Source organism: Rhinopithecus roxellana, chromosome 1, assembly GCF_007565055.1.
Source record: "Rhinopithecus roxellana isolate Shanxi Qingling chromosome 1, ASM756505v1, whole genome shotgun sequence".
NCBI classification, from domain to species: domain Eukaryota; kingdom Metazoa; phylum Chordata; class Mammalia; order Primates; family Cercopithecidae; genus Rhinopithecus; species Rhinopithecus roxellana.
The window spans coordinates 173,990,357-174,009,260 of NC_044549.1; the positions used below are offsets into that span (position 1 = coordinate 173,990,357).

General features: G+C 34.0%; 1 protein-coding gene across 1 annotated transcript in view; it reads right to left on the reverse strand.

Moving 5' to 3' along the window:
• KCNH8 (potassium voltage-gated channel subfamily H member 8) overlaps window positions 1-18,904 on the reverse strand; it is a 400,761-nt gene that overhangs the window by 116,441 nt on the left and 265,416 nt on the right. The window contains exon 7 of the mRNA XM_010354979.2: window positions 15,118-15,325. Coding sequence (XP_010353281.2) covers window positions 15,118-15,325 — 208 coding nt within the window. The remainder of the gene's footprint in view (window positions 1-15,117; window positions 15,326-18,904) is intronic.

Genomic DNA, 18,904 nt, shown 5'->3' on the forward strand with positions numbered 1-18,904 from the left:
GGTTTGGTTGATTTTTTAAATGGATTATTAGGTTTTAATTTTATTCACTTCCACTCTGATTTTAGTTATTTCTTTACTCCTGTTAGCTTTAAGGTTACTTTGTTCTTGTTTTCCTAGTTCTTCTAGATGTTAGGTTAGATTGTTAATATGAGATCTTTTAAACTTTTTGAGGTAGGCGTTTAGTGCTATAAACTTTCCTCTTAACACTGCTTTGGCTACATCCCAGAGATTTTGGTATGTTGTGTTTCTGTTTCCATTTATTTAAAATAATTTTTAAATTTCTGCCTTTTTTGTTTACCCAAAAGTCATTCAGGAGCAAGTTGTTTAATTTCCCTATAATTGTGTGGTTTTTGAGAGGCCTCCTTGTATTGATTTCTATTATATTCCACTGTGGTCTGAGACTATAGTTTGTATGATTTTTAGTTTTTTAAAAATATTATTGAGATTTATTTGAGTATTTTTTAATTTATTGAGCACGTGATTTCTTGGAGTATGTTCCACATCCAGATGTCCAGATGGGAAGAGCATATATTCTGTAGTTGATGGGTGGTGTATTTTACAGATGTTTATTAGGTCCAGTTGGTCAAGTGCTGAGTGTAAGTCCAGAATTTCTTGGTTGGTTTTCTGCCATGACGATCTGTCTAATGCTATTGGTGGGGTCTTGAATACCCCTACTATTATTGTGTGGCTGTCTAAGTCTTTTTGTAGTTCTAGAAGTTCTTGTTTTATGAATTTGGGTGCTCCCGTGTTTGGTGTGTACATATTTATGATAGTTAAGTCTTCTTGTTGACTTGAACAATTTATCATTATGTAATGTGCTTCTTGTCATTTTTTACTGTTGTTGCTTTAAAGTCTGTTTCATCTGATATGAGAATAGTAACTCGACTCTATGTTTTTTGTTTTCTGTTTGCATGGTATATCTTTCTCCAACCCTGTAAGCCTATGGGTGTCAGTAAGTGTGAAACAGATCCCTAAAAGAGAGCAGATGAATGGGTCTTGTTTTCTTATCTAACTTACTACTCTGTGACTTTTAGGTGGATCATTTAGACCATTTACTTTCAAGGTTAATATTGATATGTGAGGTTTTGATCTTATCGTGAAGTTGTTAGCTGTTTGCTGTGTAGTTGCTATTGTATTTTGGTTTTATGGGGTCTGTGAGCTGTATACTTAAGTGTGTTTTTGTAGCAGCAGTTATTATTCTTTTGTTTCCATGTGTAGAACTCCTTAAGAATCTCGTGTAAGGCAGGTGTAATGGTAACAAATTCCTTTAGTGCTTGCTTGTCTGTAAAAGATTTTATTTCTCCTTCATTTATGAGTTCAGCTTGGCAGGATATAAAATTATTGATTGGAATTTCTTTTCTTTAACTGTTAAAAATAGACCCCCAATCTCTCTTGGTTTGTAAGCCTTTTTCTGACAAGTCTGTTGTTAGCTTGATGGGGTTCCCTTTGTATGTTATTTTCCCTTTTCCTCTAGTTGCCTTTAAGTTTTTTCTATAGTGCTGACCTTGGATAGTCTAGTGGCTATATGTCTTGGTGATATTTGTTTTGTATAGTGTTTCACAGGTGTTCTCTGAATTTCTTATATCTGAATTTCTATCTCTCTAGCAACATTAGGGACATTTTCTTGAATGAGTCCCTCAAATGTGTTTTCCAGGTTATTTGCTTTTCCTCCTTCTCTCCAAAGAATGCCAGTAATTTGTAGGCTTGATCAGTTTACACAAGCTCATATTTCTCAAAGATTTTCATCATTTTTTAAAATTCTTTTTTTCTTAATTTTTGTCAGACTGGGTTAGTTGAAAAGACTGGCTTTCTGGCTCTGAGCTTCTTTCTTCTACTTGATCCAGTCTACTGATAAGATCTTCAATTGTATTTTGAGGTTCCTTAAGTGAATTTTTCAATTCCTGAAGTTCTGATTGATTTTCTTTTTAGGACATTTATCTCTTTCTTCATTTACTGGATTGCTTTAGAAATTTTTTTTGTGTTGATTTTCCACCCTGTCTTGGGCCTCTCAGTGAACTTCCTTGCAATCCATGTTTTGAATTATTTATCTGTTACTTCTGAGCTTCTATTTTGGATAGTGACCACTGCTGGAGAGCTAGTGCAGTCCTTTAGTGGTGTCACTACATTCAGATTTTTCATGGTGCCAGCATTCTTGTTTTGGTTCCTTCTCATATGGAGATGCTGGCACTTCTAATTCTTATAATTATGTTCATACAGGTAGGATTTTTTCTTTTTCTTTCTTTCCCTATAGTGTTATTATTATTATTTTGTATAAATTCTATGTGTGCCTACACATGGAGCTGAGAAACCTTGGCTTCAAGATCTCTGTATGGTAATGGGCGCAGCTGAAGCTCAATCTAGGAGTGTGGGTGCTCTAGATGCCTGGAGATCTGCCTAAGCATAGGACAGAGACAGCACCCCTGCACCAAGATCTCTGCATGGAGGGGGGTGTGACTCAGGCTGCTGAACCAGGGAAATAGGTGCTCTGAATGCCTCAGGATCTGCCTGGACATGAAGCAGAGAGGGTTTCACTGCACCACTATCTATGTCTAGGAATGGTGGGGCAAGTTGGGTTGTTGAATCAGACAAGTGGGCACTCCAAATGTGTGGAGATCTACCTGACCATGGAGCAGAAACGGTCACCTCAAGATCTCTGCACAGGAGAGGTGGGACAACTCAGGCTGCTGATCCAAGTGAACAGATGTTCCAAGTTACTGGAGATCTGCTTAGGTGTGGAGCAGAGGGATTCACTCTGCACCATAATCTATGTCTAGGTAGGGTGGGGCAGCTCAGGTTGCTGAACCAGGTAACTGGGGGCTCCAAATCCCTCTAGCAGATAAACTCTTATCTGAAAACAACATTTGTAAATTTAGGAGGAACAGGCGTAGAAAGATAAGGAAGATATGAACTTAAGAAAAAAACTACACTTAGATTATATTTCCATTAATATCACACCTTATTTTCTATTACTTGTTGTAAATATTATCGTTAATTTTCAATGCTTCAAATTAAAAAATACTTTGTTTGGACTTGAGAATAGAAGCATTTAGACTATAAAGTAATTTTTAGAAAGACATGTATCAGGTCAAACTTACTCCTTCTTTGGAACAAGGGTCAGAAGTCATAAAAGTCATTTATTTCATGGATTTTTGGAAGTAGAAAAATATATTTCTGTCTTCAGAAATTTTTTGGAGTAGAATAACTCTACTAAAAGAGCTTTTGTTCCACTCTTCTTCTCATGCAAATAAGAGAAGTTGATATTCTAAAGATCTTGGAGCTCATTTGATCTGACTAGCTCATTTTACAGAGAAGAAATCTGAGGTGTAGGGCCAGGATAGATCCTTAATTTTATAACACTCAATCCATGTTCTCCCCACTACATTATGAGGCCTCATCAAAGAGAAATAATCAAGTAAAATTAGGGATTTAGAATATATTATCTCTAAAGTCTCTTCTTACACTAACAGCCTGTGACTCTATGGGTTACAGTTGGCTTAAATAAAAGAGTAACTCACCTGGAGCCAACTCAGTTGCATAAGGTTATTGAGTATGGGGGTTGAAAAAAATACAGCAGTTAGAGACTATGTTGTGAAGGATCTCACAACATCTGGGCTAATTAGAACATTGTCCAAATGACGGAAGTCTTAAAATACTAGGAATCTCCTTTGCTTCTTACTACCCTTTAGAAATTAAACCAGAGATGAAATTTTGAGCATTTTAAAACATGTTATTTTTACATCCAACCTGAAGAGTGGTTGGTTTCTCTCAATTTAAGAAATTACTACATTTCTGAAAAGTTGCATATAAAGTGAAACTGTTTATTAAGCTTGTTTGAATAGCAAAATTGAAAGTTCACATCTGTCGCTAAAAGTCTCCAAAGGTTAAGAACTTTAGGAAGAAATGGATTAAATGAGAGGGATTTCACAAAAGCATATTACTATGCAGAATACAATTATACTTTAATGGTATAAAACCTGAAAGAATATAAGGGCTAACATGTTTTACTAGTGAGTTATGGCAACTGTTACGTAGTTTTCATTCACGACTAAAGATATGTCAGTAGACTAAGGCATTAGTTGTCCGACAGACCTAAAATTCATATGCAAGACACATTTCTTAAAGGTAATGTAGCCAAATATTACTTAAGTTAAAAACTTTAGAGATCAACTAGCTCTCAGATGTTTTTGTGTGTTTTGTTTACCAGGATCCTATGAAATAATCTAATGAAACATAAAACTATACTTTAATGCAAATATCATTTATATAGGATATATTAATTTATCATTGGATATCTACAGCTTCCATTCATTTTCCAAAAGGGTTTCAAGAAGGATTGAAACTCAGTAAGAATCAATCAAATATCTCATTTTAAGAGAAATAATTGAGACAAATATGGTTTGATAAAATGTCCTAGGTCAAACAGCTAATTAATGTCAGGGCTTGATTAGAATAAAGGATTCTCAACCTCTGGACTAAGAATTGTTCTATTATGTCATGTTCTTTTATGAAATACATTTTTGAGACCCACAATATAAAGTTCTGTGGTATATCACTGTGGTATATCACAGACTTTATCAAGTATCAATGTATATCAAACATCGATGATAATGCCTGTTAGTGATTTATAAAACATCTTTTCATCAAAATCTCTTAGTGAAGTTACAGTACATATTTAATAAAATACGTCATTTTCTCAAGCTAGTAGCTAAAAAGACTACGGATATTAGAAGTCAGGGAGAAATTTATTCGCATGTATATATATTATACGATTGTCTTTCTAAAAAACTCAGAAAATATAAAACTTGTGAAACATTATTAGATACATATTATTTGAGATTTCTACAAAATATTTCAAAGTTCCTAGATTTTCTTATACAGTAATGACTGAAACAAAAATCAATGAAAAATAGATCCCATTCATAGAAGCACAAGAATGCATAATACTTAAAAATATACTTAAGAAATATGTGCAACCTGTGTAAAGACAATTACACAATTTCACTTAATTATACAGAATAATATTTTAAATAAATGGAGATTAAATACCATGAATTGGACAAAAAAACCTCAATGTTCTCAAAGTATTACTTTCCCTAATTTAATTTCTAAAATTAACTCCAATTAAAATGCCAGTTAGACTTTTTTGGGGAAGGGATTTTTTTTTTTCTGATATTTATCTAAATAAGTAAATGAGTCAAAATGTCCTCTATTCTACCTTCTATACCCCCAATTTTAAAGTACAATAATCCAAACTATGTAATATTTTTGTAAAATTAGACTGTCAACGGAAGAAAAATGAAGCCTAGTAAGAGCCATAAGTATGCATAATTAAGCCTGATTAAAACACTGTGATTAGTGGAAATAAATGGATTATTTGATAAATGATACTAGGAAACTGAGTAGGTGCTTAGAAAATTAATTAATTAGTTAGTTAGTTTATATCCAAACCTCAAGTCAGTAGATCACATTGCTCCCATTACCAAAAATAAATCTCTTTTCATTTTATTCTTTGAATGTTCCTATTACCTTTTAGGCCACTCTAAGATTAGTAGTTCTTGTGTGAGACATGTCTTCAACACTGAACTCATTTAAATATAGAAGCCCATGATACTCCCAGAGCCAGAAGCATATTACTTGTCCATGATCTTAACAACTACACAACTCAGGAAAATCCAGTAGGATAGAAAAACAGTGATTGAAGTCATAGGATCCTTTCAGAGAAGCAGAGAAGCCAATGAATGGTCAGCAAACTATCACCTTATAACAAAGACTCCTTGGAGAAAATACTCAAAAAAGACTCACTCTTTTAAAATCTAGGTCCAAGGCACAGCCTAAGATGTTTAAGAGCCAAGAGTATTCCTTGAAAGCTAAGATACCAAAATGAGACTAGAAAGATGAGACTAGAAAGCAAGAGCTCTTTGGAGGGATTCTGGATCCAACAAGAGCTGTAAGCAGTGCCAATCTAAATTTATCTCCAGCTATAAGATGGAAGCATGCTTGAGCCATTTACTGAGACAGGAAATACAGAAAAAGCAACAGGGTAGGGAGTGAAGAGCAGTTGAAATGATCAGTTTTCTCTTACAACTTGGTGAAATTAAAGTTCTGTAAAACTGAAATCATTGCTTATCATTTCCTTTATGACACTACCATACAGTAAGAAATTCAAAATACATTTACAATTGACTGATGCACTGCAACCTCACACAAATTTCAGGACATCTGATGAGGAATAGGGCCTCTAAAACCTACATATTAAAATGTTATATGGGGCATAATATAAAACATACTACACAGGTTTCAATAAAATATATACTAGGTACTTTAACAAAGTCCAGATAATAAAAATTACATAGTGATTAGCATCATTGCTACAGAATGACAATTAACCTCAGTCACAAAGTATTAGCTGCTTAACACTTTTTTATCCTTAGGAATACGATGACACTGTGGTTCTGATTTTTATTTTCATCATCAAAGCTAATTTGTCTGTTTGTTTTGGTTAAAAATATATTAGTGTGAGTGGTTCAAAACCTGTGCTTTTCTACAAGCACACTGAAATTTCACACTTTACATTTCAAATCAGTGACTTAGACTTAGTCAGTATTTAATTTTTATAGCTGCAGTCGGTGCTCATAGACTTATTAATCTAGTAATTATTTTTCACAATAAAAGTATAAATAGAACAATGATTTAGAGTTTATAATATGTTCTTCTTTGATGGGGATAATAGTTAAAGACTGTTCTTTAGTAATACCATAAACAGAAAGATTTTATATATATACTCCTTACATATGTATTTCTTAGGGGTGGAAACAGAAGAAAATGAGCAATTGTTTGTACAAGATTGTCAGTAGATGTGAGGAATATGTAGAGTATAGATTGCAAGTTAATTATTGTAAAACATGTCAAAGATTTTCAAAAAAGAGCAAGGAAATCTAGGGGCAAGGTACACTTGGATAATGTTTTATAAATCAGAAAACCAAACCCCAAATGGATTAATTTGTGATACTTATAAATGCTTAATAAAACTTATATTAATAATCGTCCGGTATTATAAGATCTTTTGAGAGAAAACTAAAACAATTTCTCCTCAAGTGTAATCTGAATACTAAGGGACTTCAGTATTTGGGGAGTCAAAATATCCAAAATAATAGACTATTCAATAGAAATAGAATCCTGACTTTTGGTTTCCTATAACTTTATTGCCTATATTTTAGGCAAATCAGTTTTAACCAAATGACTAATGAGAATGTGGTCTATAATAGTACAGTATAAATAATGAGATACTATAAGGAAGTATGAAACAAGTGTAACTTCCAAACACTGAAGGAAGACTGATTTCAGCATGTCTTTCTCTTTTAAGCTAAAGGGTGACTTAGTAATAAAGTACGGAATTCTTACTTGTTGTTCACCCACTTACTTCTGCATCCATTCACTCAAATACGTGTATTGTGCATGTACTCTCTACATACAAGCTAGGATCAGTATCGTGGAGAACATGAAGACAGGACTTTGTGGTATAGTGTATACACATTCCTGTTTTTCTTATATATGCATACATATACATATACATATACATATACATATACATATACATATACACATGCATGTATATCTGTGTGTATACTGTTAACTATGACCCAAAAATAACACATCACAATTCTATAGCACTTTTAGATTTGCAAACTGCTTTCATATACATTCTTTTTTTTTTTTTTTTTTTTTCTTGAGAGGGAGTCTTGCTCTGTCGCCCAGGCTGGAGTGCTGTGGCGCCATCTCGGCTCACTGCAAGCTTTGCCTCCCGGGTTCACGCCATTCTCCTGCCTCAGCCTCCCAGTAGCTGGGACTACAGGCGCCCGCCACCACGCGCGGCTAATTTTCTTTGTATTTTTAGTAGAGACGGGGTTTCACCGTGTTAGCCAGGATGGTCTCGATCTCCTCCTGACCTTGTGATCCGCCCGCCTCGGCCTCCCAAAGTGCTGGGATTACAGGCTTGAGCCACTGCGCCCGGCCTTTCATATACATTCTTATTTAAGCTCACCAATGATTTTCTAGGTAGGCATTTTAATCTCCATTTTGTAGCGAGAATAATCTCGCTCTCTATTTTTGTAGATTTACCGTGGGATGATACATGTGATATCCTATATTTTTAAAAGATTAAAACCATGATTATTCTTCCTACTATGATATTGGTTTTAGTAACTTTTCCTAAGGTGTGTTTTTAAAACTTCAAACTCATAGGATAAGATGTTAATAGAGTATTAATAATATGTACAAAAAAGAAAAAGATTATGATATAAAATAAATTTATGCAACATTTCTTTTAAACAAAGTTTAATCAATTTCTTCAGAATTTCTCTGAGCGTATATATGCTGCTAATATACCTTGTTAGTCTTTTAGAACAGGGATGCAGTGTGCTACATCTCTGAAACTTACATGATAACAGAATCTTTGTTGCTTGGAGTGTTTGGTAGGAAGTGTGAACACATTTGGAAACAGCGGTGCAAAGATTCTGAGTATATTGTAGCTTCATTTCTTTCTAGGTATAAGTATTTTCTCCTCTTAAGCAACCGTAGCAACTTGAAATCATATTAACTCCCTGCTACCTGAAACCCAGAAATTCCCTTTCAAAGGACTGTGAATATTATGCAATTAAATGCAAACTTTTGTATTTCTTACTATCTAAATGCCCAAATAATCTTAAATACAAGATCAGACTGCAGAGATAATGCAACTACATAACTGGACATTGCTATATATACTTTATTTCCACAATTTTTATAATAAGCAAAGTTTATTGCTATACTTAAAATATAAAAAATTTGAGTTTTTGAAATATACCATTTGCTTCTTATAACGAAAGAGTAAAATCTTACTTCCAGAACATGGAAATATTTTCTGTTTAGAAGCCCTTATGAAAATAGAACAGAGCATTGACAAAACTTTTAAAACGGATGGTATTTGATTTGAGTTTTCTGGAACTAACAGTAATACACACTGTTTGTGACGACATTTGTAAGTACTGTGTTGTACTACTTCAGTATTGAGGTTAATTGCTTTTAGATAGACCTCCTTTGTCCATTAGAAATAAACTATGTCCAAATAAATTTGCAGATGTGTTGGGGATTGAAAAAAATACAGGACGGTGGAAAAGGATAGAAAGGACTGAATTGTTACTGGTTAGCGCTGTTTACAACTGGGAGTATTAACTTCCTCAAAAGTTTAAGACATTTTAAAAACCTTGCCACCCACGGTGTGATGTGCAGGACCAGCATCACTTTGGAGTTTGTTTAAAAAAGAAGGGTCTTGACTTCCTGAATTAGAATTTATATTAAAGGAGATCCTCGGTTCATTACAGTGCACATTAAGGCTTAAGGTACTGATTGGTTTTTGTTTTAAAAAAATAAATCCAGGAGTCCTTCACTAGTGTCCACTTTAATGGCTGGAAAACTTCATTTTAGATTTTTTCCTCTTTTCTTTATCTCATGCATTCTTAAGAATGAGAATTTACAAGTAAGGGTTATCTTTAAAAGTTTTTATAATTCTTTATGTAAACCCTGAAAAAGTAGGGTTAGTAAATTCAACCTTCTTTAGGAAAACCGATGCAGTTATTGAAGTAATCAGCTCACAACATCATAAGCCTGTTAATTATTTTTTCTTACATAAGGCTTGTAAATGCTAAGTAGTTAATAACTAGAGAGCACTTCAAATCAATTTGCTTTTAAGAGGTTTTATCCAACGAGGATCAGGAGATTTAGGATTAAAATTGTCAATGAAAATTTGAAAATGATGTCTGACTTAATCCTTTTTTTCCCATTCTAGATTCTTGGTCTTTCTGCCCTTCCCCGCATGATACAGATACACTTACAGGCATCTGCAATGGATACGCCTGCTCCAGCCAAAGGGTAAGAGATAAAAGAGCTTCCTCTCTATTACAAAATACTCTTTGAACTTTGAAGTAGATTACGTATTTTAAAGTTCAGATTGTCATTGTCTTAGAGGTACTTTTGAAAAAGAACATAAGGTAACATTTTAGCTATAAAACGGGAGCTACTGACCAAGACACAATCTATTATAGATGAGGAAACACAGATTGGTAATTAGGATTCCATGGTTAGACTCACATAAGGAACACAGATTTGTTACAGTGAGCAAGATGCATCAAAAATACCACTTCCCCATATTTCAGCTAATTCTGTCTGACATTATGATGCTTTTTAATTTTTTTTGCTGGCTAACATCCTATCTGGCAGGGGTATGGGTGGGTTCTTCCTTGTATATAGTAATGGAGAGACACAGGGCTCCACTTTCCATCATGGAAGGGTAAGATGGAAAGAGTCTCCCTGTCCTGGCAGTCTGTGTCTGAGCATGTGATTTAAGCTTGGCCAATTGAATTCTTCCCTCAGGCACTATGAATCAGAGGTGCAGAGGAGGTTAGGACTTCTGCACAGGATCTACAGACAGAAACATGTTCAGGCCATCCTTGTGAAATGTCACAATGGAACTTCTTGCATTGGCAATGTGGGGCTGCCTTAGCTCATGGTGTCTTCCTAGTCTTGTTTTGTGTCCTTCTAATTCTGAGTCTACATGTCCTGCGAATGAATTCCTTTTTTGTTTTTACTTGCAATCAAGAATCATGACTGATACAAAAATATCATCTCTTTGCTAGACGTTAAGAGTATTGCTATTTCAGTTCTACATTGCTCATTGATGTAAGTTTGAACAGGTTGCTGGACTTTCAGATGGCTTCAATTAACAATAAGAGCAGAGGTGGTGGTGATAATGGTGGCAGGTACCAACTACAAGCACACATTATGTACCAGATACTATGTGAAGTGAGTACTCACGAGAGTCAGTATTGCCACACTCATAGATGACAAATCTGAGATTGTTTAATGAAAAACCACACATTGAGGTCATTTTGGTCAAAATCACATGCCTGATTCAAACTCACATTCCTGAAGCAGGATTCAGACCTGAACCTTTTTAGCTGCAAATCAGAACTCATATTAGGATGCTAAAGGAGTTCTTCAGAGACTAATTCAATATCATTGATTGAACTTTAAAAGTGATAGGAGCTGAAATAATATATACATATATTAATTGATACGTAAGAAAACATGCAAGGTCTACTTGTACATTTTTAGCTGGGCATTTATTGATATCCCCTTATAGTAAACAAATAAAGCATCCTCCACTCCCTGCAAAGAGATCCATTTTGAAACATTTCTTTGCAGCCTCCCAAAAATTAAACTGTAAAAAGCACTCTCTGATTCAGTTGTGTCTTTAATACAGTGTTTAAGCTTACCCTTGAAGCACTATATCTAAATTCCATAAAAAATTGATATATCCTAACAAGCTTATAAGGTTGATGTAGGACTTGCCTTCTAAATGAACCTGAAAGAAAAAATCTCCTACGTATGTGCAATTGTGAGCCTATGTAAAAATTTTTCAGAGAATGAGTTTCCAGTTGAAAGGAGGTACAGGTAAATTACTTTAAAGATATGCAAAAGCATATAATTTTTTGTCCAGCACCAAACTAAACCATGAAGGCAATACTTTTAAAGCGATTTCTTAATAACTTTCATACATAAAATGATAAATATTCACTAGTCATAGTTCATGGTACCTTCTTTCATTAGAAGTAATTGTCATAATACAATGATAATGAGAATTATACTAGCTGTTACTTACTGAGCAGTTACTAGGTACCAATCTAAATGCTTTATATATCTTGCTTAATTTAATACTGGTAACCCCACTGAGGTTGGCACTATTGTTATTATCAGTTTACAGTCATTGAAAATGAAGCACAGTGAAACATCTCCCACTCTTTGGTGGTGCTCTATGTTCAAAGGATCTCTGTTCAAAAGAGAGCTTTATCCCTTGCTGTATCTTATGACGAAGTCCACACTCTAAAGCTTAGCATAGTCTTTAAAGATCTGGTCTCTACCTACCTACGTCTTTAGCCTCATTCCCTTTCTACCATACCTCCATTCACCTTCTGTGAGAGTGAATTGCTTAATATATTAATAACCCTGCTGTCACAAATGCCCTTTCTTCAACATCTATACAGACAAGACCTATTCACCCTTTAAAACTCAGGTCATCTCTGAAAAGCCTTTGACGATATTCTGGTTAGATTTAGTGCCACCCTTCCATACATATTCCTTTTATAAAATATACCACACTGTAATATATCCATTAAATCTTTGTTTACTTTTCCCACTAGATTTTAATCTCTATTATTTGTTTTGGTATCCCCAGTGTCTAACACAGAACCAAGTATGTAATGGGCACTTAAAAATTTCATTTTATGGAAATTAACAGTAATTAGAAAGAAATTTTATCCTTTGGGAAAATGAATCTATTTTTATACATCTAATGTTAAACACAAACATAAGGAACAACATGTTCTCTCATCAAATGTTATTAGTATGATAAATTTTTGGATTAATGATAATTGGACCCAAAAACGTAAAATTTACTATTAGTGCAAAAATTACAGGGTAAAAGCTGAAGTACCCTAGACTCTCAGCTACTTCATTATAAAGTTAGATAGGGCAGGTCATAATTATTTAATTTGTGTTCAAATCTCAACCGAGGAATGTTTTAAATGAACATTTAAATGATGCAAATAATTCTAGCAGAAGGGAAAGTCTTTGTAGACAAGCCTATAAACCCAATATTTACACACTTAATTAGCATACTATCGTGCTAGTCATATCCCAATAGGTGTTTGGACAGGAAATCTAGTTCTCTAAAGATACATTTTCAGTCATTTTTATCATAAATGAGTAAGATTATCAATTATTTGACATGCCATGATCATAGGATGTACTTTCTAATATATCCTCTGGTGGTTTATGTGGACACTGACCCATAATAAGAAAACATATATATATATATGTGTCTATATATATACACACACACACATACATGAAGCACACATTTTGGGGTTTGTTTGTCCATGATAATCATTACTCATGAAACCAGAAATAGACTTTCAAATTATATGGTGAGCTTTTTCACATTGTAGATGAGGAAACTGAGGCCCAGACAGGTGAAAAAAAAATACGGCAAATCTGACAGCTGATTAGCATGGAACCATGATGACAGGAGAGGTCTATTGCCCCCAGTCCAATACTGTTCTTGCCACTACTTCATGACAATGCTCTGTCTGTGAGATTGTGTTCCGGCTTACAATCTCCTACTCATTACATTGAACCATAATACAAGGACCAAGAATACAAATAATGGGGTAAATACAGAAGCAATTCAGGTTTTTTTTTTTTTTTTGATAAACAAATACATCTGTATGTTGTGGGAAGAAAAACAACAGCTAGATTGTAAGTCTGCAGCAAGCCTGGCATGTTGGAAATGAAACAAAAGGCTTTCTTCATATAACTAAATTTGAGAGTGTGAATAAGCTAAATTTCCCCATCTGCAGACTCTCAGACTAGACAAGACTTACAAATTAATATGAGTGTATAGGTCTGGGGCCTGAGAAAAATTAGGTCAGGTCTAAAAAGGAATCAGGTGCTGACCACAAGTCAGAATTTTAATATGAATTCAAAACAAAGGGCAGAGATCTAATGCTGTAATTTACTGAACACCATTAGGATGATGACATATGATGTGATGAGGAAGCCTTCAAGACAAAGTTATAGAGAAGAAAACAATATTGAAAGATGGAAAATGTTTTAATCTACATACAATTCAGACCCTGATCCTCATTTTAACCAACTCTTCTCTCTCTCTCTTTCTCCTTCTCTTTCTTATTGGATCTTATTTTTACCGAAGATATTTTTGCTTTCACTCAGCAGTTTCATTTCCCCATTTTCTTTGTTTCCTAGAATTGAGGACCCACAACAAGACATTTAAAAGTGCTTTGATAAAGAAGATAAGAAAATCACTCTAAGATAAAAATTATAAGAACACATCAGTTGTTTTGTGTAGCTCAGAAATAAAATTGGGATGTGAAGAGGTATTTTTAATAACCTGGACAGGAGATTATTCCTTTCCACCTGCTTTCGTGAGGTCTCCAGCTCTTCCTCCAGTGCTGCGTTTGAAGGCTTTGTATATGTCCTTTGCTGAGAGACTGCCATTTATGAGGGCCAACACAGGGATGTTCCAAATATGTCCAGCCATTTAGTGCTGGTATGCATTTTTTGCAAAGTTTGGGCATTTTTCTCTCTTGGGAGTCTCCTATGCAAAGGTCTGAACTTCTTCCAAAAGTTCAAGATTGATTTTTGGTGGAGAAGATAAGTGAAGGATTTTCTAGCCAACTAAGAAGCAGATTCTTTTGATTAAATGTCAGATTAATAAAAAAAATTCTACATAAGGTACTGTGACAATTCTCTAAAGGGTATGACTGTGAGAAAAATGCAGATATTTTGGGATAGAGTTACAGTTTTGAGAATTTTCATTTTCTATAAATTTACTATGGTTGACATAAGTTTAAAAATGTGTTCATGTGCATAATGTTTCAGATTCATTTATGCAGATTATGTAACACTCTAAAAATCTCCCTTAAATTCCCATGTATTATGGGGACTCACAACTATAAATTATGCTTGTAAATATCCAGTCCTGTCTACCATCACAAATTCTCAAAGTGTGCTAAATGTGGAGAGTGTGTTATTATGATTACTTTCGCTCTCACTCTCTCTTTTTAAAGGGAAGGATGGTAGGATATCTTTTCTATTAATATACCACCTCAAATATAAGTGATCATTTTCTTATTAGTTAAGATATTGTAGAGATAGGCCATAGGCCAGTTTCCAAGTGATTTACTATTACTAGCCCTGCATAGGAACATTTCAAGATAAGATTGAACATTATTTGTCTAAACACTTCTACAGCCAAACTGGTCATTTTGATTATATATAAAATTTATTAGTTTAACCCATTAATTTTCAAAAAAAATGTAAGGTTGTTCCAGAAAATCTTATTGAAATAAATTACTTGTATCATGGATTCAAAAACAGAAATTAATTAGACAAACTGACAGTAGGAAGAAATATATTTATAGACTTGTCTTTCACTTCCTCCAAGTTCTTGATACTCTTTTTTTAAATTTAAAAATGGAAAATGTGACAAATGTAAGCCCTTACCAACTTCCCACTTCAGAAGGCTGTTGTCTTCCCTCTCCATTTTTCCAATGACATACCAGATACACGCCATCCAGTGTGCAAGGAGTGCAAACATGGACATGAGCAGAGTCAGGACGATAGTACTGTGTTGGGAATAGCGGTCTAACTTCTGCAGCAGACGCAAAAGACGCAAGAGTCGCACCGTCTTTAGAAGATGCACAAGAGACACCTGTGGTAGGAGACAGAGCAGCACAACTTGGTGCATGTGTTAAAGTCATACCACAACATTAACTTGGAGCCATTCTAAAAATTCTGGAAATGAAGTAGAATTATTTTAATATTATTATTTTTATGAATTGTCTTTGTTCTTGACATATTATATCAGAAAGTGATAGAATTAAAGAGGCTGGAATAAAGGACAGGATAGGAAGGATAATTTAATTTCTTTGAGTAAATATCTTTCTTAATTAGGGATTATCGTTTTTTCACTCCCTGTCTGATTTCATACTGTAGTTTACACTCTGATACACAACTGAAACACATTATGGTATCAGAATCGTACATATCTCGAATCCCCTACACATATTTTCTTTCAACCCCACATTCCCTTCCCTGTGTAAGGAAATTACTTTATAATAATAATTCAGACAAATTGAAGTAAATGCATAGAAAGTGATAATAAAAATACCTTAGAGTTTATTTTTTAAAATAGGTAGACCCATAAAACTTGAGTAAGTTCTGCTCAAAAGTACCAGTAGCATCTTCTGCCTCATGTACTATACTTCCAACATTATCAATGGAGAGAGAAAACATTTGCCTGAAGCTCATTCTCTCTCTCTCTCTCTCTCTCTCTCTCTCTCTGTGCTCTCTTATACATGATTAGGGAATTAAAATGAAAGGGACAAGAATTTCTGAAGAGTCTCCTAGTGCCTTTGCATCCACTATAGCAGTAGACTTGTATCTGAGGCATTATTTTATTGACTTCAGGGTCCAATTGAAAAATGTGCATCATTGGTGTGGACCAGAATGGTCGATATCACCATTAATAAGGGGTGTACATAACACACATTCTTTTCATACCTTCAAAGAACATTCTAAAATAGAAACAACAAATAAAACATTAAATCATATGGAAATGCAGTTTGACAGATTTCTTGATGTCACCTAATTTCTTTGGGGAAAGCATAAGTAGAGAAGGAGTGACTTTTTATGGCTTTAACTAACTGCACTCTTTCCTTTACAAAACTTAATCAGACACAAGGTCAGCATTGGGAGTTTGCTTTTGTATTTATCTAAAGTCAATTGACTTCTAATTCTGTCCTCTGATAGCCATATTCTCTTATCTCTAAGAAAAACAAACCTGGAACAGTGCCTGACACATAGAAAATGCTTAATAAATATTTATTAAATGAGTGAATGAATAAATTATCAAGTTAAGATGCAAACACGCCAAGCTCAGCATAGAAATTGATACTCAACAAAATTATATTCAGTTATAATCTTGTGAATTATTCTATACTCAAATACAGTAAACTTTTAAGGGCACTTGAAGAACTTAACAGCTAGTTGTGCTCTTTTATTTCTTTTTGTCATTCTCCTGTGTCAAGTTTTACTTTCTTCTCCTTTATAGCTAAGTTCTCATCTATCATTTCTCAAGCTGGTGGTTAGCTAGATGGTCGGAGGTCAAGATTTGTAATCTCTATTCTGTTATTTAAATATATTACTGGGGATGGAGTTTATTTTACAGGTAGATGAATTTGATGGTTAGGTGACAATTTGGAAGTGAAATGAAACTGGAACGGAAGTCCCAAATGGAGGCAGGGATCTGCACATATAATTTTGATACAGTCTCCCCATTTTATGTGACCAGACAGGGGATGTTTGAGCAAAGAATGTGGAGCTGCTTGTACCTGAGGACAATAGCCATTTGCAAATATTAGGAACATGAACCTTGGTGTCCAGATGACCCAGATAGTTCTATGTTCATTCTTAAGTCAAGAAAAACTGGCATTAAAAAAATTATGCTTGCTCCCATCAGAGTCAATAGCTTCTTGCTAAAGTTTTAATGTTGCCTCTTGAAGAATGATAGGAGAAAGCAGCATATTTGACTTAGATGGAAATATGTGTCTGAAAAAGGGAGAAGATTCTTTTGACTCTTTGGATGCTGTTCCAAATTTGTCACTGATGAGAATTGTAAGCTACTATAGACAGGTGCATTCATCAAATCCCCCTATCAAATGGGAGTTTCCCCTTTTACCAAATGGATATGACCACCTCCTAGCTATCATCCAGAAGGGAGAAAGAGAGAGAGAGGAGGTTAACTAACATGTTGTGAGGTCTTCCTAGGTTTTAGACCTTTAGAAAAGCATTGTATAGATATGTGGCATTTTTAGTCTGGTCAAAAACTCTATAGGAATTATATTATGTCTATTTTATGGATATTTTAGTGTTAACTTCCCCAAGTAAGTTACTCAGATGGTAAGTGACAGAACTTGGATTCATACTTCTGCCCTTTCTACTCTATCAACCTTCCTATGTCTTATTCATGATTTTATCTCTTATAAGTGCCTTTTACAGTGATATACATACTAGTTTTCAAAAAGCATGTGATCTCTACTTAAAAGAACTGCCATGAGCAATTGTGAGCAGAGCCAAAGCCAAAGCTTATGCACTTCTGAATGTCACCTATGGAGATGCATTAACTGGACACATTTCAGATTTGGGAGACAAACACCTTTTGTTATTTATTTGTTTCTTTTTTTAAGTCTTTGTTGTAAAAGAGCATAACCCATAAGTTATTCCTCATAACTTACATTTGCCTGAGAAGAAGACATAATACCCTGAACAAGCTTTTCTGTTCAAATATTACAGAATATTTTGTCCTGACTAACTTGTTTAAGAGGGATCATGAATTTAGGTGCCAGCTTTTTCAATGCTCATACTCACTCCTGTGAAAAGCAGAGCAAGTATCACTGAAAACAGATTTCTTCCTTTCCCTTTTTCTTTTTTTTGACACAGATGTTGCTCTATACCTTGTATTATTTATAAAGCATTTGTGTTAGATTACATAAGATTGATGAAAAGAGAGCAGAAGTGTAGTGAAAGTATATAAATATTTAAAATTCGTCAAACATGCGAATTAGACTTTAAGACATTTCTTCATCCATATTAATTTTGGGGAATGAGAATGCTAATGATATAAAAATGTATGTTATATATACCTATAATATAATTATATATTATATATACATATTTAAAATACCGTATTTGCTCAGTACTCAAATAAAAATGGGACATAAAAAATGTATTCATTTTTAGTAGCAAAGGAGCAAATTAATTTAAAATGGAATTGTATTAAATAATTAACGAACAATTTAAAACAATTTGCCAGGGGAATTTGGAATTTTTTTTAACCTTTTGTGAATTATAAGCTTATTCTGCAGTCTTGCAAAAACATGGTTTTAAGCCATTACTGTTTCATGATAGTACACTTATCTAGTCAAATTCAATCTTAAAAAGCACTGTAGAAAGCCTGGATAACAATTCAATGTAGCAGTGATTGATATATACTAGATTTTTCCTGGGAGCTTTCCTTCCAGTTGAGTCATAAATGTTTTAAAGATGTTGGCACTATCAACTTCCCAACTTAAAAAGAAAAAGAATAAAAAGAAACTATTGTACAGGCAATTAACAAATGCACAAGTCTGCACTATCAAGTCGGGATCACAATTCTATATTCATTCTGAAGTTAATAATAAATGTATTTGAAACTGTGATTATTGTGTGTAATATTTAAAACTATGCCTTT